Here is a 27,950-nt window from a genome sequence, read left to right as displayed (position 1 = left end):
GCTGTTAGCAGGCTGTGCAGGATAAATTTGGTTGGACTGGTACCCACAGCAAAGCAAAATTCCAGTAAAAAAGAGGCATCAACACTAACACCTGTGAGGCTGGAAGACACTGCCATTCTGGTGCCAAGCAGGGTGGGAAAATAGCTACCAGCTCTCTATTATTAAGGGAGACACATAAATATTGAAAGGGCAGGTAAGTTGCAGCTGCTAGACACTTTCTGTGTTGGCCTTCACCCCTTCACATTAGGAAATTATTGAGATAAGAAAGTAAAAAATGCAGAGGAAGTATTAAGAGCTTTGTTTGGCCCAAGCAATCATACACTACAGTAACTCATTCTTAATGTCTACTCCAGTATACAGGCACCTTTCTATTAGTTCCAGATTATAACCAGAGCGCTGGGAAGGTCTGATTTAAGAGGCTTACTTGCTCCAGATATTTTGGAAAATGTCCAACCCTACCTACCCTTAACTGCTGTTACTCTTGGGAGCAATATGGTAGGACTTTTTTGCCTGAAGCATGATCACTCTGTTCTGAGCTGACAGAAGGCACTGCACTCCCTGTGGCTGCCAGCCATCCAGGCACACTGTGCCAGTGACATATCCCAGAGCAAATTCCAGCCTGGGATTCCAGGGCTGTGAGTTACATCTCCATGTGCAGGACTGTCAGCACCTGACCCACGTGCTGGAGTTGCACGTTCCTCTCCAGGGATGCATTATATCTCTTCTGCCTCATCTTCTTGTTTCCATTCAGGGCTGACTTTTATTTTCACGTGTAGCTCTTGGCAGGAGGAAAACATGCTCATTTGCAGCAGTTCATGGGTGCATTTCACCTTCAATGCAAGCAGTTGTGCAAGGGCAGTCTGGAGCATCAGGAGAAAAAAGATATCTCTGTGCAGCCTTTTTCATCAGAAGGTGGGCTAATGTGAGAGTGAAGATCTCAAAACTGTCTCAGACAAAGTATGGAATTTTTTACCTCCATGAGTGTGTAGTTTTGAATGTTCTTCAGAAAGGTACATTTCAGAAAAGCAGGGTCTGAGGCAGTCTAACTCCATTATAGCCTGTTCTGTAATTGTACTGACCACAACTCTATGGCTAAGAAGGTCTTAGGTCTCATTGCACTTACCAAGCCTAATGTTTCTTTCAGCCAATATCCACAAAGCAATCACTTGACAGCAATCACATATGAGTCTTTCTTGGGGCAATTACAGACACTGAAGTCAGTATAACTTTGGTGACTGTAGAGTCAAGCTACTTAGCATCAATAAAACATTTCCTGGCATTGTTCATCTCAGGACCTCTGCTTGTTATGAAAAAGTTCACAGCTGAGCTCTATTCTCTGACTCTTTGTCCCAGGTGCACCGGTTGTTATGTCAGAACTTCATGTTTGAAGAACTTGATGGTAGTGAGTTTTCTAATACCTTTTCTAGCAGGGTAGGCAGGACTGAAGTGAAGGAAAACAATGAATGGGTTTAAATTCTGAGTGCATGGTCCAAGTCCTACTATATTGAAAACATAACAATCTCAAGCTTCTTAGTGTTAATATGAGTTATGGAAAAATCAGCCCTATTTTACACCTGAGGAAACAAACTACAGGAAGTCTGGATGACCTTGACAATCATAGGAAGAATATCAGAGACCGGATCAGCAACCAGACAGAGGTCTAGAATTCCAGTGGTTCCATTCTCCCATGCCTCATGATCAGACCATTCCACACAGGAACTGCATGGATTTGTTCCTGAAGATATTCAGGTAACTTCTAGGTATTTTTAAATTATTAGGAGTATCTTGGTGAAAAATTAGATTACTTTCTAGGTAATATAGCTTGTTTTCCGGACAACCTTGTGTGTTACAATTCGAATATTTACTTGGGAAGAAAGATGGGGCTTTGGAAGAGAGGAAACTCATTTTAGCTGCAGAGATGAAGCTTCAGGGAGTTTCTCTTCTCCTAAAATATGTAATACTTATACATTTGGTAAATGCATTAGATGATGAATGATCTTTTTAGATGGGCCCAACCCCCACATACACCCACAAATTCTTAAACTCTCCTCGAACTTAGGACCGTCAAAAAAACAATTTTATTTTAAAAAGAAAAGAGGCAATTTTTTATTTTTTTCCAATAATTATCTCATAACATATGCTGACTGTATTTGGAGAAAGTTACATATTTCTTTGTATTCACTGGGAAATGGGAAGACATTGTTAATGTCCAACAAATAGCTTTGGCAGTGCAGCACTACCTAAGAATCTGTAAAATTTCTGTAAAAGCTCCTTCAAAGTTTTATTCATTTCTATTTACTGCAGTGTATTTTAAGCCCACTTTCATACACAATTTCATTTGAATGAGTTTTCGTTCCTTTTGCAACCTCCTTTATTCATTTACCACTTTGGCAACAGGACAGATTATGTCTCTAATCTCATATGTTGCTGGACTACCTGAAAGAGAATAGAACTGAGTGACTCAACCTTCCTGCTTCCAGTTCCCCACCCTCCTCTTCCCCCGAGGGGGCCAATGGGTATCTGCCACCTGATATCTCCTCACCTGGAACTGACCAACCTTGGTGGAGACTGTGTTCAGACAAGACACATTTCACACTGCCATGCTCCCTCTGTGTAGAAAGAGCTGAACCTAGATAATAAATTCCCTTCACTTTTCCACTTTTGCCTTGTTTTTTTCCTGATGCTGCCTTGAGCAAGGCAGCTCAACACATGTTAATTGCTGCTGCACCTCACTCGTACCTTTGTTGAGTTTGCATTCCAACTGAATATATTATATAGTTTGTTCCTCCAGGCTATTCCAAGAGTGATACCATAACAAGAATTGATCAAAAGGAAAAATCCAACTTCAAGGATGGGAAATTCAGCAAGTTCCAACCTGCAGGGGATCCTTGCAATATTGTCACTTGGATGATGTTCCTGACAAGAGCATACATGTTTTCTGCCTGTTATCACCATAAATGCTACAAATCCTAGGGGGCATTTCTGTGTTTTAACATCCTGGAACTTCTTTCTGCTCCCTCCTTGACGAAGCAGGGTAACTCTGAACCCTGGCTACAGTCATCACCTCTCTTCAAAGAGCCAGAGAGGAGAAGGCAAAATGCAAGACTGCTAGTAAGGTTAGGGCTATCAGATGCTGGACACCTGCAGGGCTTGGAGGAATATTTGTGTATCTCTCTTACTCCTTCCATTGCTATTACTACAGTGAGACATGGTCACAGATAAAGAGAGGGGACTGACCATGTGTTGGGGGTTGGTTCTTTCCCTTTTCCCTCTGTGGAATTTTCCCCATTGTCATGCTAAGATACCTGTTGACTGGGCCCTGGTGGCAAGGGGGAGGGGAGAAAAGAGGGAAACCCCTCGATATCCAAATATCCAGAAGAGCAGACAGAAGGCTCTGGCTCTCCCCATTTCCCCGCAGAGTTCGGACGAGAAGGACGATTGGTGCCTGTGTCCCATCACTGCCATCCCAGCACCGGGAGCCATCCTCACTGCTGTCGGACCCTGCCCTGCTGCCTTCTCGCTGTAACCTGCCACCATCCAGCACTCTGCTGAGCACCAGGACCCACACCGTGAGCGGAGAGCTCTCTCTCCATCTCTCTCTCCCCCTGGGACAGCTCTGCCATCACCCCCAGCCCTCCTGCGGCTCTGCGGGACCCGCCCGCCCCCAGCACCGGGAACTGCAGCTCAGGGAAAAGGTGCCTGCAGCCAAAAAACACTGGGACTGAGCTACTGTTCTGTTTGTGGGTAATTTCATAGCTGTTGTTGTTTTTGTTTGTCTTGTTAGATATATTAGTGAAGAACTGTTATTCCTATCCCCATATCTTTGCCTGAGAGCTCCCTAATTCCAAAACTATAATAATTTGTAGGGAGGAGGGATCACATTTTTCAGTTGAAGGGAGGCTTCTGCCTTTCTTAGCAAATACCTGTCTTTCAAACTAGGACAGCATACCATAAAGACTTTTACCTGTTAGCAGAGATTTGTAGCAGAAAAGGATGTATTAGGGCCCAGCTTATCTCTTAAACAAGGATTGGTCATAAGGGATCTCTTTGGAAACATACTGTTACCCGTGTATGTGTTTTATTTAGCCATCAGAATTCCTTCCAAACTTGCTTATCAACCCCACTGGAAATACCTGGTTTTAAAAGGGGTGATAGTGAGTAAGTGGAAGAACAGTGAAATGTTCCCATCAAGCCAATGGTACCTGCCTGCCTTGGCCACAGATTATACCAGACCCCAAGTGGAAATGATAAACTTAATTAACCCAAAGCTCCCAGTGGAACCTGTAAGCCTTGCACTGATTTCCAGGTAACAAACAGACACATCAAAGGGACTTTGTTATATAATCAGAGCCTGTGACATGTTCAAAACCATCCACAAGTGTGCACATAAAAGTACTCTGTGGTGTTTTGTGTATGCCAAGGAAAAGAGCTGTTCCAGCCAGTCAGAATTTTTGATGTTAAAATTGATCTGAAAATTAAAGAATTACAATATTATCCTTAACAGGAATGTACTCTATTCATCCATAATATATGCACTAATTATATATAATAAGTGTGCTTAGATAATAGAATATAATTTAAATAATACGGGTTACTTTTCCATCATTTGCCTGAAGGTGCTTTGGTCTCTAGAGTAACTCTAGAGGTAGTTTGGATCCCTGAAAAATCTTGCAGTACTTTTGGGCCACTCCACATCAGCTGAATCCTTACAGATGTGTGTGCCATGACAGCTTTGTTCCTACTGCTTGTTCAAAGCCTGCAATCCTCAGTGTCTGGTAGGGAAACCTTCAGGGAGTGTTAAACTCAGAAACGTTCTAATCCTTTCTTGCATGTGCAAATGACACAGAAGAGAGCTAAAGAGTAAGCTTAAAGACAGAAAGCACTTGGAACACTAGGGATGCTGGGTTTTGTGCAGTTCCAGAGGAAATATTGTCTCCAAAGTAACCATGACACATGGGCTGCATGTGCTGGTGCAGGCAGGGTGTTGGGGTGCACAGCTCCCCATCTGAGCTAGTGATCAGGTTGCTGCTTGTACAGGGTCTCTAGAGCTCCCAGGCCAGTCTCACTGCAAGTGAGGACATTGCCTGATGATGTCCTGGCCAATGTCCGGAGAGATAATTACACTGTGCTGCCCAAGCTCTTCTCGGAATTTCAATCAGATGCAGCTCTCTTAAACTGCTTTGTGCTCTGACTGTTAATACTCTGGTGTGGCTGATCCCACATAGGCAGGAGACTGGAAGAATATTTACTGAAGTCCCCCAGGACTGAAGGAGGAACAGCAACTAAGGCAATTTTCAACTCTTATTTAGAGAGAAGATACTAAAAAAAAAAAAAGGAAAAAAAAGTGATTGTTTAAAACCAAAAGCAGAAAAATTGTTTTCAGAGAGGCATTTAATAGTAACAATTAGAAGTTTTCTTATCCAGTGGTTTTATCCTGAACATCCTTGTGCTTGATGTTTCACTTATACTACAATCCGCAGAATTCTATGAAAATGTGAGTATTTTTGCCCTCACGGTGTAAGGCTTAAAAACATAAATTAAGTCTGCATCAGCAGTTCAAAAGCCAAATTCCAAACACAAAGAGCCCCCTATTTATTATTACCTTAAAAATAACTTTCTAACCTAATCTCATAAGGGTGATCCACAGCTTTTGAGTGCTTTACACTGTGAGGAGAGAGATACTAGGCAATCAAATGTGAGGAGTATTAGTAGAAATTACATTTGTAAAGTTGACTTTTTCAAAAGAAAGGAGTGAAAATGTACCTGCAAAAGAAATGTCAAGAAATGATCACAAGAGATTCTGTGGGAGGGATGCTTAGTGGTGAATGAAAGTGTAATTCACAGAAAACAGACTGGTAATGTAGGAGCTGGTGATCTTACCTGCATGGCTCATCTGAATTTGCCCCACACTTGCTCCTGTAGAAAGGTCTGGCAAGAGTACAGCTGACATTTGCATTAGTGTGCTGGCTTCACCCTCTGGAAGCATAGAAAAGTATTTGGAGATCTCTTACTTTCCTTATAGCACTGGTCTACATACCACCCTTTCTATCTCTTGAATGTTGAGTTTGACTTCTCTTTGCATTTGTGTTCCTTGGGTGACCTTGTGTTTTCCTGCTGAGCTCCACACATGTACAAGAGCACTCTTTTCAAGGATATATGTCTATTCAGTTCTAATGAAGCTCCTCTGGACTTGTATAAGCACAGCTCAGAAGGGACACTGGCTATCGTTAGGATTAATTTTATCTTTTGAATTAGATACTGTAATTCACTATTTAGGAGTGTGTGAGAAGAGGCCAAATAATTAGGTGCTTGCAAATAGAATTGATTGAAAAATAGAAAACAGAATCAAAGTAGAAAGTATCAGAAGCACAATCAATGTCTGTAGCTCAACAGCTCTCTCTTTCTACACTCTCATATGTCATGTATTTTAGGCCATGTCTTTTAGGCTTCTTCATGAATACAAGACAGAACTACTGCAGGAGTTCAGCACACACACCAGTCAACACGACCCCACTGGTACCTAGAGGTAATGTACCTGACCTGATGGATAGGGAGCCATTGCCTGCCTAAACAGATCCAAACGTGCTCATTCTGGCTGATTTTGTGACTGGGACATCCAGTTATCATGGAGTGTTATTCCCACTCTTAGGCTTGGGGGCTCCTGATTTTTGCTGCTGATGGGACATTCCTAGGGGTCTTACTCTCCTGCAGCCCAAAGTTCAGCTGATCATTGGTAGTGAGCAGTAGTTTAATTCTGTGGCTGCTGTCACAATATTCCTCCTAATTTAAATCCAGAAGGAAACAAACATCACTGTTTGCAACAACACTTGAAATGTTCACTTTCCTTAGGCATGTTCTCACTAGTTTAAATGTTCTTGTCACTGTAATCAACTATGACGAGTTACTGCTCATCCAAGTCACCTCAGATTTCATCCACCAATTGCAGGTATGCAAGAGACTACAACATATCTGATGTTTATAAGAAACATCTTTAAGGCAATTTCACAGTCCTGTTTTGTCTCCTTTATTTAGGGTGGTGCTGTTTCCAAATGCCTCTGGAACTCAGAATTCAACAAACATGCTCTAAAACTTGACCTCTGAACTCTTAATGCCATGAGAAAAGATATTTTCATGGAACCTGGGAGTCTCTGGGTTTGATTCATCAGATGATGAGTTGGAGAGAACTGTATTATCCTTCAGAGCTCCGATGGAGGCTGTTTAGTTCTCGTTCTCCTCTGTTCTGTTATCTGGTACTAAATCACCAAGCAGACATACTTCTGATGCACAGAAAACCACAAATAACAGCACAACTTGGCCAGTGCATCGCAGTGCTGACCAGTCAGGAGCTTCAAGGGCTCCAGACTGGAGTTATAAAATAAATATCTTTTGAAAACCATAGTAGAAAAATTATTACCAATGCTCCTTTTGTACCCAGTTGACTTATTGTACATTGGATATGCATCTGTCTGGCAACAAGTAGGACACATGAGAAATGTTTTCTTTCCTCTTTCCAGAATCCAGTTTGCTTTACCGAGATTTAAGGAGATGTCTCAGTGTGAGGCTAATAGGAAGCGAACTCTGTCTGATGAAGATAATCATTACTGGTGAGCTGCTAGGTAAAGTTCAGTTTGGAAAAAGAGTTTGAAAATAACCCATTTCAACCACTGGGAAATTCATGTGCCTCTTTCATGGTTAGCATCTCAAAATCCGTGACCAATGGATGCAGCAAATTAAATAAACCAGCAATCTCAGTCACCACTGTGTGGAAAATTTTAAAATGCTCGTGCAAAAACTAGAATTTTCTGCACAATTTAAAAAGTTTCATATCTTCTACATCCACATTTAAATTACTGAAATCTTGCAAGAATTGACTTCCTTTGCCTCACTGTTTCTCTGGATTTCTAGACTACACTGATAGCTCTGCAGTTTTCATCCTACCTTGGAGGCAAAGCACCACATTCCAAGGAAGATCCCGGAGATGGAGGTTAATCCCTTTTGTACACCTTACAGCTGAACTTGGCTTGTGCTTCCACTGCATGGAAGACATGAATTCAACTCAAATGTTGTTAGAATACAGTTATCATAAAGCTTGCATATAAAATATTGGCCTTCACCCAAAATTTTTGAAAAATCAAAGAACAGTAAAAATATGAAAATAAAATCAAGTAGTGGTGCTAGACATTTTGTTTAATAGCCATTCATCTGAAGAGGTGGATCAAATGTGTAATAAAATATTCAGTCACACCTAAGTCGTCAATTTAGTCAAAAGCCTACAGTTATTCACTACTCTTTCATCCTATATCATCTGTTAATGAAGAAAGGTGAAGTGCCTCGGGCACTAGGGACGTGTTTGACTACATGTAACCAAATATTTGCTGTGCTTAGTTACAAGCAGCAGTGCAGAGTAGCCTGACAGAGCAAGGTATTGGTGTTTTGGACCAGCAGAAGCAAGACCTGGGAGAGGAATAAGATGGGAAGTAATGAGCAGCAGCAGAGCAACAGCAATGGTCACGCTGAGCAGTGCTGCAGGAGGCAACGGGACAGGTTGCACAGGCTCAGCTCACGAGCAGCCCTGCACAGGCACTCTCATCCTATCTGAGGATGTTGAATGCCTTGTTTCCTGGTAACAGCAGAAACCTCTTACAATAAAAACTATAAAGATAGGGGGAAAGAGAAACCTGATACAGCATGATTTTCCTTTGGGGAAATAAACCATAAGACCAATGTTCATGGCATTGCCTGAACTTGACCTATTTTTCCATCAACAAATGTAGTCCTAGATTTCTTCAAGGACTGCAGCACTCACCCAGGATTCTGGACACTTCATAGTTTAAACAAGCTGAGGTAAACTGTAATGCAAAGTTTATTAATATATATTTGGGACAGACTTGTGTCACTTCACATGCTGCCTGCAACCAAAGTTAAGTATGTTACTTTTCTGAGAGGAAACAGAGAGAGCAGAGACAAACTTGCAGCAGCTCTAGGAGTGTGTGACACCAGTGCTAATCTTATCTGTTCTTCTTGCAATTTAGATACCTGCCTTTGATGTATGCCATTGCCCAGGGTCCTATAGGTTACAGATTGAGTTTCTGTTACTGCTGTGTTCATTGAAAGACTTACCCAAAATAACCCTATGGCTTGCAAGCTGCATACTTTCCACAGAACCTGCTGATTGCAGAAAATTTTAAAAAATTAAATTGAAGCTGACAGGTCAAAATCCAACATTATTCAGCTTTTGTTTGCTTAGTTCTATAGGCAGGAAAAGAGCCTTTACCTGAGGCTATCTTGCAAATTTTGCAGGAAGGAACATCCCGTGGAACAATATTTCTTACAGGGAACAGTTTGTTCTGTTTCAGTTGGTAATAAGAGCTGGGGTTTTGTTGAGACCTGTGTTAAGATACTATATCCATGACAGCGAAATATATAATTGCAAAATTAAAAGTTCTTTATTATGCTAGTCCATCATCATAATGAGTGTCAATTACCAATAAATATTGCAATGATTTTTGATTTAAATTAGCTGCATTTTAGTGGCTGAGTAACTGGCTAAGCCTTTCCTCTGGCTGCACTTTCAGCTGCAGGGTGCATGGGGAAACCTCTCAGAGATTACATTTTTACCAAGCACTGTCTTTTCCAGGGCAACCAAAGTTCCTGGCGATCACACAGGGAATAAAAAATTCACCCCATCAATGATGCATCACATTTCTTAACTTGTCCTACAGTTCTTTTTTTCTGGGAAATGCTGGGTCTCTGGTGATAGGGCTCCTATCCAGCCACTGAGGACCTTTTCCCTGCAGTGGTCCTTGTTTCTTCTTCCTCAGGTTTGAGCTGCTGGAGCAGGCCCAGGGAATGGCTGATGCTCTCCTTCTCTGGGTAGTCTCCCTCTGCCAGCACTGCTCTTGGCAGTGGTGCTCATCAGGAATCCTGCCTGCCACTGATGGGGTTGCTGTAGGACAGTCAGGACACGAAAGGCTCTGCTCCCTCCACGTGCCTGGGGCTGGGCTGTTGGAGACTCGGTTGGACTCAGAACTGGGGACAAAGCAGCACAAAAGACTGGGCTCTGTGTCAGTAATGATTAACTGGAATATCCCTGTCAATACTAACCAGGGTTTTAAATGAACTCGGGTAACAACAATCTGGATATCTCTGGATATCCAGTATCTCTGGATAGGGATGTTTTGCAACAGACTCTGCTGTGGGTTCATTGACCCACAGGTGCCAGTGAGCTCACGGGACAGCCCAGGCATTAACATTCAGTACAAACCACCTACTGCTGAAAATAACAGAGGAATTGATATATGAATAATTTCCTAATAATTTTTAATTTATTTCATCAAGCTTTATCATGTCAAGTTGTGATCACAGTAACTTTTCCTGAACTGATTGAAGATTATGTCAGTGAAAAGAGTGAAAGGCAATTTTAGAGAGGGAGACTGGTATGTTCCTACTCTGGGACTGTAAAAATTTCGACATTGGAATTAAAAAGCATTTACCTTTAAACTGGCATGATTTGCCATGCTGCACATCCTGAGATCAAAATCAGTCATCTCCCAGTAAATTATGTCTGCTCCTTTGAGACAGTATTGTGTGACTGTGAACACAAACAGTCCAAAACAAAAGGACATCAAATATTAAGTGATTTAATATTAAGTGTTTTTGCTCCTTTTCTTTGAAATGTAGGTAATCTCTTTTTGGCTTCAATGTTCAGTTATATCCCACGATCCATGTGCTGTGCCTTCCATTTATCTTTCTTATGGACATCTCTGTTTTACTGGAGAACTGAGTAAAAATGACATGAACAGGAAAAATGTGTAGAATTATGGCCAAATCGAACATTTGTGGAATACCTGCAGAACACAAGTGTGGCATTTGAGTAGGGCTGGGATGTTAAAGGTGACTGTAGAGCATCATCAGGTCTACAGCTATCTTTCCATGATTTTCTGTGCTTCAACTTAGTATTCAAATCAGGAAATAACTCAGACATTGGTAAAGAGGTCTTTAATTTCCCAGGATTACTGTGTTTCTCCTGGTAAATCGAGACAGAGAAATGTTGATGCTAGTGAAATCTTTTAGGCTTTAAAGAAGGCTAATAAGTAAAGCTTGAGACATACAATTTGTACTTGAAGGTATATTACTGTGTAGAATTCTTTTTCTCAAGGAGGATGGAGTGAAAAAAGGTCTGGATTAGAAAAAAAAATCAGCTTGTTATAGTTAAGTTAAAATGGAATGTTTGGGCTAATAATTAAAGGAAAAAGTTATTTTGTAATCAATTAACCATGGTTGAATGATAAGAGAGTATTTCGGTGTAAATTTGAAAAAGATCTTGCCTACTATAATGTGTTAATTGATGCCATGATGTTACATTATGAAAAATAATGTGTGAAATAGATAGAATGACATATTTGAATGAGAGGTTCCTTGAAGCATTCCTGCAGTATTTTAACAACAATGTCCAGCCACTTCTGCTGATTATTATAGCAGCTGGGTTGGTTTTACACAGTAGAGAATCGGCCTCTCAACTTTGCCCCAGCAAATTTGTGAATACCTTCTGTAAACCTTTTATTATAGCTCATTACTGATAAACACAGTAAAAGTAGGGCCTGCATTTCAGTCTAACTGTGTCAGTCAACAGGCCAGAGGAAATACAAGATGAATCTTTGCACTAAAAGAAAAATAAAAAATGGGAGAGGGTGAAGGAAAAAAATTAGAGATTCTAGCAAATGTATAATCCTGAAATGCTTACAGAGGCTGATCTCTCTAATTCACCAGGAAAAGAGAATGCAAAATGCCTGGATTAAGAATTCCTATCAGGAGGAGAAGATGCTTTTCCCCACAAAAGAAATTATCTTTAACACAGGATACAAGAGGAAGTTGTTAACACCTGAGTATAATCATAAAATGAAGAATGGCCTGAATAGGAAGTGACCTTAATGATCACCTAATTCCAACTCCCACACTGTGGACACGGACACCTTTCACTAGGCCAGAGCTCAGAGCTCTGTTCAACCAGGCCAGTATAGGCAAACTATAAATTAATTTCCAGAAGTGGTGGTAGGCTATTACTGGAACTGCCTGTGATGTAAAGTGCTTCACTGCCTCATGTTATCAGAGAGCATGAGACCAGTGCTGCTCTGCAAAAATTGTGTTACCTAAATCACAATTTGGGGATAAAATAGAGGCACAACATAGGATGAAAATAAAAATCTGTAATATTCATAAGATCAGTTTAGATATTATGATAACCTTTATGGTCTTAAATTTTTAAAATATCCGCTTATCATGCCACCCAATCATGCAGGAAATATCAAATCTGAAGAGCAAATTGTTTGCCCAGTGTCCCATAACAAGTGATTAGTACCCATAGAAATTAATCCGTGGCAACACAGTGCATTCAATGCAGCTACAGCTCAAACAAAAATGTATTTGATTAATGAAAAAAGATTTAAATATACCAGGACCTTCTTAAACTTATCAAGCCATGTATTATTATTTTCTTCACATGAAGCAATTCCACATATCATGTATCAGCAGTGTCTGATATTATTCAAGAAAATTTGGAACAGAAAAAAATTTGGAGACTGTAACTGTCTTCCTGCTTCCCATTTTTAGTAGCATTTTTAGCTCAGAGAATGAGTAATCTGAATTACAATTGTGTTTATATCTATAATTTATCTCTGTCTAGACCATTTCTTAGTCTTAATGTTTACCTACTGTAAACCAAGCACATAACCACAAAACGATGTTGCTGAAAGTCTGACTCAGGGAAGCAAAGCTGGCTCCTTCTGGTCACCTAACATTGGATGTAGACTATTATAGCACAAAGTTCTGCCTCATCATCAAGAAGTTTATCATCCATGCCAGTGGGGCTCCAAATGACTGTTCAGTGAGTTACACATCCCCTCTGTGTCTGACCCACTGAGATCACAACTTTGTTGATGTTTTCAGAGAAGAGGCCTTTGGTTCATTCCCTGAAGGGCCAGAACTCAGCTGCAGAGCTCCCAGGTCTAATTGTAATAGAGAGCTATTGATTTGGTTAGTATTCCAAGAGTAGGAACAGGAAAATATTTTCCTCCAGAGTTTTCCCAGTCCTCTGCAAACCGTTATTGTCTTTGTCTTGTATTGATTAATTTCTAGATTCATTAAGAACACCTCCCCCCAATTTTTGTGATCTCTGTCTTGGAAATTCAGGCAGTCAACAGAAAAAAATGCATGAATTAGAGTGAGGAGATTAATAACAATTTATTTTCTAATTGACTGCATCTGACATGCTCCAAAGACTTCATTATCACACAGTCAGTTCCTGAAATTGTCAGCAAATTTTAGGACTGTGGCTTTACGTAATCAGAAAATGGATTGTGAAATTATTATTTTTAAATATTTTGCAAAAACCTTTCATCTGCTACACTTGAGAGGATGCTTAGATGTCCTTTGCTGCTTTGCAATATTTCTCACAGGGAAATGTATTTGAGGTTAATTTTATGCAACTTTAACCACCCGGAAGCTAACTTTATGAATTTGAGCTGATAATCTAGGAAGTTTTCATAGGGAGTGGAGAAAGATAAGGATCCTGTGCTGGAATGCACATTATCCCTTCTGCGCTGCCCTCACTGCTGCAGAGCAGGGTAACTGCTTTCAGGAGGTGCCTGGTTTGTCCTTTTGTTTATAGAGAAAATTTGTACAATCAGGTCACTAACCTGACATGGCAGGGATCCCATCTAAAGTATTTTGTATGGATTTTAACCCTCTTTGCTCTACTCTCCCTCCATGCACACCCAAATCCCAGTAATTAAGTGAATTGGGGGTAAAGTACCTGTATTGGTGTGAAATATGCTGGTGTGGAGCACATGCTGCTCTGTGTGCTTCTTGGGTCTTCTGACTTAGGAAACCACTGCCACACAAGAGAGGAGGAGCAGCAAGCAGGTAGCTGCCCTCTCCTGCTCCACAGTGCAGTGCTGAAAATAAACATGCTCTTCAAACTATAAAACTTTTTTCCCACTAGATAACTTCTTTTTTCGAAGCAAGGAAAAAAGTATTATCCCAGACAATTTGCCTTTCTTGATTCATCAGGAATTTAATGAAATTTATGTTGGCAAAGCAGAGGGATAACCACTCAGACATACTTTTTATTTTTGATCTTTTCACAATCCTTCATATTTTACATGCAAAGAATTTTCTTTAGATTAGACATTGGTCCTTTCAAGCTATTTAATAAGAAGGATCGGCCTCTTAGTCCATTTAATTGTCATTTTAAGTCTGTAAATGATATTGCTGTTAAGAGAAAGTTTCTGAAATTTAGCCTATTTGCAGGGTTCCTTACCTGAACACTTGTTGATCTCATTTTTCTATTCTTTCTACTGACCTCTTTTACACAGGACAATGTCTGAGGGTCACTGTTTTGAGTATCAGGGAGTCTTCCCAGGTACCTGCATGAAGGATAGGCCAAGAAAGTAAGGGGAAATTTCTACCTCATACTGATAGAAACTGCAGTGCTGCCACTACCTCAGGCTCCATCCAAAACCACTCCAGTCCAGGGAGACCCAGACCCACTGCACAATATGCTGCCAATATACATATAAACAAAATCAGAACCCCTCTCAAAGATTTCTCCCCATATTACAGTGCTCAAGGCCAGGCTGAATGGGGCTTTGAGCAAGCTGGTCTAGTGGAAGATGTTCCTGCCCATGGCAGGGGGTTGGAACTTTAAGGATGGATCTTTAAGGCCCCTCCCAACACAAACCATTCTATGTAACATGAAATCAAACATAAGGCTAAGTGCTGTCTGCTAAGGAGAACAAATCTTTCTATATTTCATTTTTTCCTAAGTTTAATGGTTGCAGGCTCTGGTCAGGTGAAGTCAAAGACTGTCAAAGACCAGGGGAGCAGCAATACTGTTGTGATAGGGTGATAGAAGTAGCTTTTCCAGCTCTGTGTGGTTCTGGAAATGATAGCATTGATACCATCTTATCACGCAGTAACTCAGACTCCTCTCATGTTTCTGGGCAGCACTCTTTAGCAGTGTTTGATGTGGGCCTGAGGCACGAGCCTATTCACCTTGAACAAATTATGAGAGTTAGCTTTTTCAGACTACAAGCATATTTTCAAAATCCAACCTTTACCAAACCATATTAAGAAACATTTATTCCAAATAGTGGGGAAAATGCATAGTTATTTTACCTTTTATTTCTTTTCTATGGATTTGAAACACTTTGTCTGAGATGGTTTTTTGCTTGAGAACTCTTCAGCAAGGCAATAGGATTTGCAAGCATGCTTTTTCGGCAGGGCATGTCTGCACGGCCTTTCAGATGCGTGATTATGCATAATAAAAATGTTTGTTGGAAATGAGCTTGCTCATGTTCTGCCATGTATGTGATCCAAGCAGCCCAGACTTGCCAGCCACCTACATTACAAAGCCATCACTTACTCCAGTACAGTTGCCCATATTAATTGTGCACCCCAGCTTCCAAAAGCATAGTTTGCTTCTTAGCATCTTACTGCATAACCACTGACAAGAACAATAATCTTTCCTAGCTATTATGGAAGGCCAAGAACAATCTGTGCTCAAGATAAAGATGCTTCACTTTGCTTCACATACAAAGACAATGATTTCTCTGTATCAGATGGAGAACACAGCCTGAGGAGGATGTGCTCTGTTTCTCTGCTGTCCTATGTGATTGCATATAATGTTTCATACAGTGGACAGATTTTTCAGTTGTTTTTAGTAAGTGTCCTATTTTGGTCTTCTGAGAATCTATCTTTCTTAACTTTCTGAGGTTATGTACAATATGAAACTGAATTAAGAACATTTTTCATCAGTAATTTTTATTATAGATCTTGATTTAACAGTCAATATTTTATATTGCAACAGAAGAGGTACAAAAGTGAGCATGAGGACAACTTTTAACTGATAGTCAGAAGTAACCTATTTAAAAGAATTGGTATATGTCTATGTTGATTCACTTAAGTAGCTACATAACAGCTTGCAAATAAAAACACATTTCACTTAATGTAAACATCCTGGGTTGGTCCAGCCAGGATCAGTGCAGGCTTTCTATTGCTATTAATGAGACAAGGTTTATCTAGAGATGCTCAAAATTACAGCGGCTTGTGTAGCTCCATAATGATGTTTTGCACTCTGGGTAGTCACTAAAAGATGTGGCAGTACAACCTTCTCTCTGTGGGATCATGGAAACCCCAGGCTTGGCAACTGCTGGTCACACGGTCAGCTCAGCACCTAGGAGTATATCTATAGCAAAGCCTGCTCTGTTGCCTTAGTGTCAATGGCACTACACAGGGGCACTACAGCCATGGCCACAAGCTGGCCTCAGATACTTGTTTTGCTATAAACAATGCCCTTGAGACTGGTAAAATAGAAATCAAAGGAAATCAGTGAAACCTATTGTTTCAGTGCATTACGGCGTGCCGGTGCTTGTGAATTATACACCTCAAGGCATCACCTTTCACTGGAGAAACTGAGGTCAGGAGAGGCTCCTTATTGTGGCAACCATTTGATGTTTGTTTCTATTCCAGTAGATGGTCAAGTTGTGGCCTGAGGGACCTTTTAAGAAAGTTGGAAGGCTGTGTTAACTGCTATATTAAGAACAAAATGCAATCTGACCAGCAATGGTGTATCCAGTAGGATTTTAATGGAGCTATCTGAGTCAGTCTCATTATTTTCTCTCCCAGCTGCACACTCAGCAGTTCTTACAGATGCAAGCAACCCCCTGAGCAGTTTCTGTTTTTTTCTTAGCTCAGCTCAGCTCAGCTCAGCTTAGTTGTCTTCCCACCAGCTGCTTACTGTGATACCCATTAAAAGGCAAGAACTGCTCTGCCTATTCCATTGCTTGCTTTACCTGGTCAGAAGTGTCACAGTATCTGGGAAAGCCATGATTTATACTATGTGCCACTGGGTAACGTTCCTCTTTGGGGAAGGCTGCACTGGGATGCAGGGAAAGTGTAGCATGTCCTGGACATTTCCTGCATAACCTTTCAGCAGGAAGGAAGATGAGCACTGATCTGGGCAAATTCTGCCTCTCATGGAAAGTCTCTTCTCTGTGCATGCCCCAGGGAATACCTGCAGTGTGCCAGTGGGGAGCTGTATAGGAGGGAGCAAACCAGGGCAAAGCATCTGCCTTCAATCACTGACCACAGCCCCAGCCCACCTGAAACAGTGTGTGTTTGTGTGTGTTTGTGTGTATGTGTGTGTGTGTCTGTGTGTCTGTGTGTCTGTGTGTGTGTCTCTGTGTGTGTCTCTGTGTGTGTTTGTGTGTGTTTGTGTGTGTGTGTGTGTCTCTGTGTGTGTTCGTGTGTGTGTGTCTGTGTGTGTGTTTGTGTGTGTGTGTTTGTGTGTATGTGTGTGTGTGTTTGTGTGTGTATTTGTGTGTGTTTGTGTGTGTGTGTGTGTGTGTCTGTTTGTGTGTGTTGAGGGTTAGTTCTTTCTTTTTTTTTCCCTCTGTGGAATTTTCCCCATTGTCATGCTAAGATACCTGTTGACTGGGCCCTGGTGACAAGGGGGAGGGGACGGGAGGGAAGAAGCAAGCCCCGCGAGATTCAAACAGCCAGAAGAGGAAGCGGAAGGCTGGGTCTCGGCCCATTTCCCCCGCGGAGTTCGGACGAGAAGGACGATCACCGCCTGTCCTCCATCTCCGCCATCCCAGTGTCGGGAAACCATCATCGGACCCTGCCCCGCTGTCTTCTCGCTGTGAACTACCACCATCCAGCACTCTACTGAGCATCGGGACCGACACCGTGAGCGGAGGGCTCTCTCCATCTCTCTCTCTCTCCCTGGGACAGCGCTGCCATCACCCCCAGCCCTCCTGCAGCTCTGCGGGAGCCGCCCGCCTCCAGCACCGGGAACTGCAGCTCAGGGAAAAGGTGCCTGCAGCCAAAAAACACTGGGACTGAGTCACTGTTCTGTTTGTGGGTAATTTCATAGCTGTTGTTGTTCTTGTTTGTCTTGTTAAATATACTAGTTATTCCTACCCCCATATCTTTGCCTGAGAGCTCTCTTAATTCCAAAATTATAATAATCGGAAGAATCACATTTTCTTTCAGTCCAAGGGGAAGCTTCTGCTTTCCTTGGCAAACACCTGTCCTTCAAACCAGGACAGATTTTGGCGCCCAACGTGGGGCCCGAGGGCATTGAGAGAAAAGGGTGAAAAAGGAATAACAGTTCTTGAGTTACCTCAGTTTTGTGTTAGGTGGCATCATGTTGTCCAGCTTACCGTGGTTTGGCCTCCATGTGGCCACAGCTTTATCTCTCCCATTTGCAATCCCTTACTTGAACATGGGTCCTATAACTCAGGCTGCTGTAACTATTATCCAGTTCCTTTTGTGGGCTGATAACGTGAGAAATTCATGGATTTTTAACTTCCTCTGGAAGGCGGGCACATGGATTCGGAGCTATCACACTCTAACTGTATGTTTTTGGGGCTACTTTAATAATGGTACATACTGTGAGGATATGACACCAGGGAAAATTTTGTCCCAACCCCTTACACAGTTTTTTGGGTCTGCTCCACCAGCTTTTGAGGGGTTCAAATCTCTTCTAAGCAGTAATGATATCATACAGTGGCTGACATTGCTAATAGGCCTTGTAAACCTGTTCTATTTAACATTCCGAGATGAGGGGAGATTGACTTGGATGACAACCCTGATACGTCCCCCAAGGAATAGGGATCCTGCCCCAGAGCCTGGCCCTGCCCCAGAGCCTGGCTCTGCCCCAGAGACTAAGGACTCTGCCCCAGAGCCTGCCCCTGCCCCTGCCCCAGAGACTAAGGATTCTTCCCCAGAGACTAAGGATTCTGTCCCAGAGCCTGACTCTGCCCCTGCCCCAGAGACTAAGGATTCTGCCCCAGAGACTAAGGATTCTGCCCCAGAGGTTAAGGATGTTGCCCCTGAGCCTGATTCTGCCCCAGAGCTCACCTCAGAAAGGAACCATCCAGAGTGGGTGGGGTTTCTAGTGAAGGAGATGGGCCAAATGATGAAGGAGTACTTTTCCCCAGCTCTTGAGAAACTCTTCCTCTGCCTTAAAGAGGGAGATCCTGATGGTGCAGCAGTGGAACCCACAAATGTTGCATCTCTCCAGGCTCCAGCTGAACTGCAAGGGCACTCACAGCCAGCAGCAGTTGCCCCCGTGGAAACTAGAAAGTCTAAGGTGAAAACAAAGCACCTAGATAATAATGATCAGAAAGCAGGGCCCTCACAACCAGCAGGGGAGCCAGAGGTTGAGATCGTCACAGAGTCCCTGTCATACGAGAGTCTCCGTAATCTGCGTAAAGATGTTGTACGAAGGGGCCGTGAGGCTTTTACAACGTGGTTACTGCGGGTCTGGGACCTTATGGGTACAGGTGTGCAGCTGGATGGTACTGAGGCAAGGAATTTGGGACCCCTAACCCAGGACTCAGGTGTGGATCACATATTCGTAAGGGAACGAGGCCCCCTTTCCCTCTGGGAGCGGCTTTTAATGAGTGTAAGAGAGAGGTTTGTCCATAGAGAGAGAATGCAGGACCACCACCATAGAATGCGCTGGAAAACCGCTGAGGAGAGGATCCAACAGCTGAGAGAAGTAGCAATACTGGAAGTACTCTTTGGGAGGGGTGGACAACATGACAATGACCCCGACAAGGTCAGGTGCACAGGGCAGATGTTGTGGAATCTGGCACACCTGGGGCCATCTCAATACACCACATTCATTGCAGCCATTAATGCTGACACCAACCACGAGACAGTGGGTTCTGTTGCCGATAAGCTCAGAAATTTTGAGAGTATAATGAATGGCCCAATGCAGGCTCAGGTCTCTGCCGTGATTAGGGAACTCAGAGAGGAGTTCAAGGAGGAGATAAGAGGGGTGAGGGAGGAGATGAGGAAAGTCAATGCAGCACCAGTGCGAGTCACAGATGCCAGAGTTAGAGCCCAACGTCCCCCAGCTAAGGAGAGAGGATACACCCCACGAGCTGACCTGTGGTTCTTTCTGCGTGACCATGGGGAAGACATGAGGAGGTGGGATGGGAAACCCACTTCTGCCCTGGCAGCGCAGGTGCGTCAACTCAGGGAGGGAAACACTAACCAAAGGAGCTCCACTAAAGTGAAGGTAGCCTCAACTTCCCATAACCAAGATGCAGGGTATTACAAAAGGGAGGATGATTTGTCAGATCCCCTTGAGGGAACCTCCAACATGTATGCCCAGGAAGGAAATAATAACCAGTGCTAGAGGGGCCCTGCCTCTAGCCAGGGAGAGGCACGGGAAAACCGGGTCTTTTGGACGGTGTGGATCCGATGGCCTGGCACATCAGAGCCACAAAAACATAGGGCATTAGTTGACACTGGTTCACAGGTCACCCTAATACCATCAGAACATGTGGGGGAGGAGCCTGTTTCTATTGCTGGGTGACAGGGGGATCACAGGAATTGACTTTGCTGGAGGCTGAGGTGAGCCTGACTGGGAAGGAGTGGCAGAAGCATCCAATTGTGACTGGCCCAGAGGCACCGTGTATTCTAGGCATAGACTTCCTGAGGAATGGCTATTACAAAGACCCAAAGGGACTCAGGTGGGCTTTTGGAATAGCTGCTGTAGAGGCAGAAAACATTAAGCAATTGAACACCTTGCTTGGACTGTCAGAGAACCCGTCTGCAGTGGGACTCCTGAAGGTGAAGGAGCAGCAAGTGCCAATTGCCACCTCGACAGTGCACCACCGGCAGTACAGGACAAATCGAGATGCCGTGATCCCCATCCACAAGGTGATCCGTGAGCCGGAGGGCCAAGGGGTGGTCAGCAAAACCCACTCACCCTTCAACAGCCCCATCTGGCCTGTGCGCAAGTCTGACGGAGAATGGAGATTGACTGTGGATTATCGTGCATTGAATGAAGTGACTCCACCGCTGAGCGCTGCCGTGCCGGACATGCTGGAACTCCAGTACGAGCTGGAGTCCAAGGCAGCAAAGTGGTACGCCACCATTGACATTGCCAATGCATTCTTCTCCATTCCTCTGGCAGCAGAGTGCAGGCCTCAGTTTGCTTTCACCTGGAGGGGCGTGCAGTACACCTGGAACCGACTGCCCCAGGGGTGGAAACACAGCCCCACCATCTGCCATGGACTGATCCAGGCTGCACTGGAAAAGGGTGAAGCTCCAGAACATCTGCAATACATTGATGACATCATGGTGTGGGGGAACACGGCAATGGAAGTATTTGAGAAAGGAGAGAAGATCATCCAGATTCTGCTGGGAGCCGGTTTTGCCATCAAGAGGAGCAAAGTCAAAGGTCCTGCCCGAGAGATCCAGTTCCTGGGAGTAAAGTGGCAAGACGGGCGGCGCCAAATCCCCACTGAGGTCATCAATAAGATCACCGCGATGTCTCCACCAACCAACAAGAAGGAAACACAAGCTTTCCTAGGTGCCATAGGCTTTTCGAGAATGCACATTCCTGAGTACAGCCAGATCGTGAGCCCTCTCTACCTGGTCACCCGGAAGAAGAACGAATTCCACTGGGGCCCTGAGCAGCAGCAAGCCTTTGCCCAGATCAAGCAGGAGATTGCTCATGCTGTAGCCCTCGGCCCAGTCAGGACGGGACCAGAGGTGAAGAATGTGCTCTACTCTGCAGCCGGGAACAAGGGCTTGTCCTGGAGCCTTTGGCAGAAGGTACCTGGTGAGACCCGAGGCCGACCTCTGGGATTCTGGAGTCGAAGTTACAGAGGGTCTGAAGCCAACTACACCCCAACAGAGAAGGAGATCTTGGCCGCTTACGAAGGAGTTCAAGCTGCCTCAGAGGTGATTGGCACAGAAGCACAGCTCCTCCTGGCACCCCGACTACCAGTGCTGGGGTGGATATTTAAAGGGAAGGTCCCCCCTACCCACCACGCCACGGATGCCACATGGAGCAAGTGGATTGCCCTCATCACACAGCGCGCCTGTATCGGAAACCCAAATCGCCCTGGGATTTTGGAAATAATTACAAACTGGCCAGAAGGTGAAAATTTTGGTCTTGCCGATGAAGAGGAGCAAGAACAAGTGACCCGAGCTGATGAAGCCCCGCCATACAACCAACTGCCAGCAGATGAAACTCGCTACGCTCTTTTCACTGACGGTTCCTGTCGCATCGTGGGGATGAACCAGAAGTGGAAAGCAGCCATATGGAGCCCCACACGACAGGTTGCACAAGCTACTGAAGGAGAAGGTGGATCAAGTCAACTTGCTGAACTCAAAGCCGTTCAGCTGGCCCTGGACATTGCTGAAAGAGAAAAGTGGCCAAAGCTTTACCTTTACACTGATTCATGGATGGTAGCCAATGCTCTGTGGGGCTGGCTGGAAAGATGGAAAAAAGCTAACTGGCAACGTAGGGGAAAACCAATCTGGGCTGCTGATGAGTGGAAAGACATTGGCAGTCGGGTAGAGAAGCTACCCGTAAAGGTCCGTCATGTAGATGCCCATGTCCCCAAGAGTCGGGCTAATGAGGAGCACCAACACAATGAGCAAGTAGATCAGGCTGCAAGGATAGAGGTGTCACAGATAGACTTAGACTGGCAACACAAGGGAGAGTTGTTTCTGGCTCGATGGGCCCACGATGCCTCAGGTCACCAAGGCAGAGATGCTACCTATAAGTGGGCACGAGACCGAGGGGTGGATCTCACCATGGACCGTATTTCCCAGGTTATCCATGACTGTGAGACGTGTGCTGCCATCAAGCAAGCCAAGCGAGTGAAGCCCCTCTGGTATGGGGGGCGGTGGTCCAAATATAAGTATGGGGAGGCCTGGCAGATTGACTACATCACACTGCCTCAGACACGCCAAGGCAAGCTCTACGTGCTGACCATGGTGGAAGCCACCACTGGATGGTTGGAGACCTACCCTGTGCCTCATGCCACTGCCTGCAACATCATCCTGGGCCTGGAAAAACAAGTCCTTTGGAGACATGGTACCCCTGAGAGAATTGAGTCAGACAATGGGACTCATTTCAAGAACAGCCTCATAAACACCTGGGCCAGAGAACACGGCATCGAGTGGGTGTACCACATTCCTTATCACGCACCAGCGGCTGGGAAAGTGGAACGGTGCAATGGGCTGCTTAAAACCACCTTGAAGGCACTGGGTGGGGGGACTTTCAAAAACTGGGAGATTAATCTACCAAAGGCCACATGGTTAGTGAACACTCGAGGTTCCACTAATCGAGCAGGCCCTGCCCAGTCTGAGCCCTTGAGAACACCAGATGGGGACAAGGTTCCAGTGGTGCATATGAGAGGTATGCTAGGAAAAACTGTTTGGGTGAACCCTGCCTCCAGCAAAGACAATCCAATTCGGGGGGAGGTTTTTGCTCAAGGGCCAGGGTGTACCTGGTGGATCATGCAAAGGGATGGAAAGACCAGATGCATACCCCAAGGAGACCTTGTTTTAGGGTGAACTACCTACAATACTGTGCCTGTATCTGTAACTGCATGGATGTCTATAATTTGAAGATTTTTAATTTGATTTGGCATGATGGTAGGGGAAAATTCGGGGTGGATAATGTTGAGGGTTAGTTCTTTCTTTTTTTTTCCCTCTGTGGAATTTTCCCCATTGTCATGCTAAGATACCTGTTGACTGGGCCCGGGTGACAAGGGGGAGGGGACGGGAGGGAAGAAGCAAGCCCCGCGAGATTCAAACAGCCAGAAGAGGAAGCGGAAGGCTGGGTCTCGGCCCATTTCACCCCGCGGAGTTCGGACGAGAAGGACGATCGCCGTCTGTGTCCCATCCCTGCCATCCCAGCGTCGGGAAACCACCATCGGACCCTGCCCGGCTGTCTTCTCGCTGTGAACTACCACCATCCAGCACTCTACTGAGCATCGGGACCGACACCGTGAGCGGAGAGCTCTCTCTCCATCTCTCTCTCTCTCCCTGGGACAGCGCTGCCATCACCCCCAGCCCTCCTGCAGCTCTGCGGGAGCCGCCCGCCTCCAGCACCGGGAACTGCAGCTCAGGGAAAAGGTGCCTGCAGCCAAAAAACACTGGGACTGAGTTACTGTTCTGTTTGTGGGTAATTTCATAGCTGTTGTTGTTCTTGTTTGTCTTGTTAAATATACTAGTAAAGAACTGTTATTCCTACCCCCATATCTTTGCCTGAGAGCTCTCTTAATTCCAAAATTATAATAATCGGAAGAATCACATTTTCTTTCAGTCCAAGGGGAAGCTTCTGCTTTCCTTGGCAAACACCTGTCCTTCAAACCAGGCCAGTGTGTGTGTTTGTCTCTCTGTGTGTGTTTGTGTGTGTGTTTGTGTGTATGTGTGTGTGTGTTTGTGTGTATGTGTGTGTGTGTTTGTGTGTGTGTGTGTTTGTGTGTATGTGTGTGTGTGTTTGTGTGTGTGTGTGTGTGTGTTTGTGTGTGTGTCTGTGTGTGTGTTTGTGTCTGTGTGTGTGTGTGTGTGTGTCTGTGGGTGTTTGTGTCTGTGTGTGTTTGTGTGTGTGTATGTGTGTGTGTTTGTGTGTGTATTTGTGTTTGTGTCTGTGTGTGTTTGTGTGTCTGTGTGTGTATGTGTGTCTGTGTGTGTCTGTGGGTGTTTGTGTCTATATGTGTGTATGTGTGTGTGTGTTTGTGCGTCTGTGTGTGTGTCTGTGTTTATGTGTGTGTTTGTGTGTGTGTGTGTTTGTGTGTGTGTTTGTGTGTCTGTGTGTGTGTGTCTGTGTTTATGTGTGTGTGTGTGTGTGTATGTGTGTGTGGTTTTGTGTGTATTTGTGTGTTTGTGTGTGTATTTGTGTGTGTTTGTGTATGTGTTTGTGTGTGTGTGTTTGTGTGTATGTGTGTGTCTGTGTGTGTGTCTCTGTGTGTGTGTGTGAATGTGTGTGTCTGTGTTTGTGTCTGTGTGTCTGTGTGTCTGTGTGTGTGTGTCTGTGTTTGTGTGTCTGTGTGTGTGTCTATGTGTCTGTGTGTGTCTGTGTGTGTGTCTATGTGTCTGCGTGTGTCTGTGTGTGTGTGTGTGTGTGTGTGTGTGTGTGCAGCATCACATCTCGGGTATCATCTCCTCCTATTTGGCTGTTATTACCACAGCAAGGATTTCAGGTTTTCAGGTTATGGACTCAGCACACATCATATTACTGTTGTCACTCTCAGCTATGTTGCCACATCTTCTCCAGCTCTACACACAAGTAGCGTGGAGAGCTCTTTCACAGACCTGCTGTGCTGTTGGTGCAAAGCCTGCAGTCTATGTGGTCAGGGTTATCCATGCACAGAAGGAGCTGAACAGGTCTGAAATAAGACACAAAACCAACAAATATTTAATAATCACTTTGCAAGTACAACAGAATTACTTCACAGTTACTGAATGCAATGTGAAAATCAAAGTGCATGTTACATCCGTGCTCAACAAGCAGATGGATTTTCTTAGGGTAATTCTTTTTGATCTTGCTGCAGAAAGTTAATTTTGGTGTTTTTAGGAACAAGGGCAAGTCAGTACAAACCAAAGTAGGATCTGACCTCACAGCATGTCAGCTATGCTTCAATATAAAACATAATTACAAAGAAGAAAGAAGATCTCTGCCATGCTGGAAGTTCACCATCTGTCTTACTCACTGGTAAACCCTACTGCTACAACAGAAAGCTGTTGCTGTGAATGTCAGATACGATGAGATTTTTTTTCTAATGCATTCAGTGAATGCAGTTTTAGAGTTACTTCTGGAAGATACTGTTGACATGGGCAAAAGCAAGAGAAAATGACCAACACCAGCTGCTACATGGCATACAAAGGCAGATGCCCAGCTGATACAGAACTCACATGGTTCTGTTTGCAATGACTGCAGGGGAGTGAAGCCAACTTACAGTCTATCCTGAAGTTTGGCTTTAGCTGTAAATTTCTTATTTATTATTATTATGCATATAAAACAGTAAAATCAATTGTCCATATTGCTCAACCGAGGTGTTTTTATATGTGAGCTTTGACAAAAAGCTCTGCTTGTTACTTTACCTTCAGAAGCCAGTGGTGAGACACAGCAATGTCAGGTTCCTTCCTGTAATAAGCCACAAGTGGTCTGAGCTATGATCAATTTCCTCTTCCTGCCTTGTCCTGTAGCTTATTTCATCACAGGCTGAAATAATCTGCACCTACTTACAGGTCCTGGGAGTATTGGTTAAAGGTTCCATTTACCCAAAGAGAAAGTAAGCTCACGATCTGGCAGATTTATGCACTACGACAGTACTAGTTTTTACATAAACTGCAGAGCACCCATTAATCAGACTCAGCAATACCCAGACAGGAATATATTGCTCTGCCTTCAGATTTAAAGACCTACCATTTTTCTCCTTTGCAGACCAGCTTTTCCTTACTTAAACTATTGTCACAAACTCAGAAGTTCATAGAAATCTGTTTACTTTGGAAATGTCCTGATCCAAGTATGAGTCCTTGACACTGAAAAGCTGCTCCTGACAGATAAGATACGAGCAATATTGAATGTTTGCCACTTTTCTAATGCCTGTAAAGAACAATTTTGGTCAGTGTGAAGGGCTCTGGACCCACACATAGGATAACGGGTCTCTGGCTTTTGTATTTCCTCAGCAGGAAGATGGAGATTTCAGGCAAGTCAGGACTTGGGTTGCTGTTTCCCAGACTCCTGGTTTTTGCTCCTGACAATGGTAAATTGGTGATCAGTAATGCTTATCGTGTCTCATGCCCCACTCTCTGACAAAGCAGCAGGACAAAATGCACACTTAAACTATGGTGAAGGAAGTAAGGACCACCCTCGGCACCCTGCGTTATCTGTATGCAGCAGGGAGGAAAGCTGCCTGTTTGGTTCAGATTATTTTAGGTAAAAGCCCAGCCAGAAGAAAACCTGATGGCTGAATTGCTCCCTCCCTGAAAACAAGTGAACATGCTCAGTGGGAAGTATAGGGCAGAGAGCAAGTCCCAGATCCAGCCACCCCCAAGGCTACAGCCTGGCTGGAAGCCCCTGAGAAAGACCCAGCCACACTGCAGGGGTGTCATGGCAGTATGGAGGAAGTCTGCTCTAGCTTGCTGTAAACATGCAATATTAATTTTATGTTAGCAAAGTCATCACCAGTAAGAGTGGGTAATTACCTGTAATTGTCTTCACAAATGATCTTAAAGTTTCGCTCTTCTAAAATGCTTTTTAACTTCTGAATGGAATGACCTGAGCAGGACTCACTGTCAAGAGAAGACTTTAGTTACTTGTGCTCCTTGTGTGTACAAAACACTCACCTAAATTCCACATTATGCCACTGCTTTATTATAGGTAAGATTCTTTAAGAGCTTGTTTGCTAATGTGCTGTGAAGTCCATTGGGTTTGTGGAGTTTTGGCTACCACTGAGCCCTTGCTGGTAGAAACAATGTGATGTTCAGCTGTGCATCTTGCATGAGAGCTTTGTGCAGGAGGACATCTGTGGGACATGACTCAGTCCCATTGACAGTTCAGGGTGCTCTAGAACTGCCCCATTGCTGCTGGTAGCTTCCATCCACAGCAGCACAATACAAGGTTTATTGAAATCTGTCAAAGAGCAAGGGGTCAAGTCCTCTGTGTGATGAGAAAAAGTCAATCATGAAAGCCAGCAGCTAAGTCCCAAGTAGGAAGTAAGATAGGAGGAAGCTGATAGAAAGCAGGGGAGGAAGCAGGCTACCTCCTGTATGTTTGACTCAGTTTATTGAGCAGCAGTTGCTGCTCTGTTTTGGCAAAGAGCTATTTCTACCACTTTTGTATTGGTAGGAGCCCTAACTTGTGTATTTCCTTCCCATCTAGATAAAGGTTTCAAGAAGCATGTAGCACTCTCACACCTTCAAGATCTTTATCTCAATGTTTAATTTAATTAAACAGCCCAAGGGCCCCAAAGCTGTAGTGAGAGATATGACAAATGTCATAGGCACAGAGACACAGCAAATGATTTGTTACCTCAAGGTAAAAATTATCTCCTCATCCAGAGTATAGGACTCATTTCTACTACTGGGGACAAATCCAGTTCCTAACATATGACATTAGTAGA

At 44.0% G+C, this 27,950-nt stretch overlaps 1 protein-coding gene across 1 annotated transcript in view; it reads right to left on the bottom strand.

Moving 5' to 3' along the window:
• Nucleotides 1-1,365: 1,365 nt before the first annotated feature.
• Nucleotides 1,366-27,950, bottom strand: part of CD38 (CD38 molecule) — a 52,224-nt gene continuing 25,639 nt past the window's right edge. The window contains exons 7-8 of the mRNA XM_062493398.1: nt 27,034-27,120; nt 1,366-1,441 (exon numbers count right to left, since the gene is read on the bottom strand). Of these exons, the coding sequence (XP_062349382.1) occupies nt 1,366-1,441; nt 27,034-27,120 (163 nt within the window). The remainder of the gene's footprint in view (nt 1,442-27,033; nt 27,121-27,950) is intronic.

Source organism: Cinclus cinclus, chromosome 5 (assembly GCF_963662255.1).
Source record: "Cinclus cinclus chromosome 5, bCinCin1.1, whole genome shotgun sequence".
Taxonomy (NCBI): Eukaryota; Metazoa; Chordata; class Aves; order Passeriformes; family Cinclidae; genus Cinclus; species Cinclus cinclus.
The sequence above is the reverse complement of the archived record's forward strand: the minus strand, read 5'-3'. Positions and strand labels throughout refer to the sequence as shown.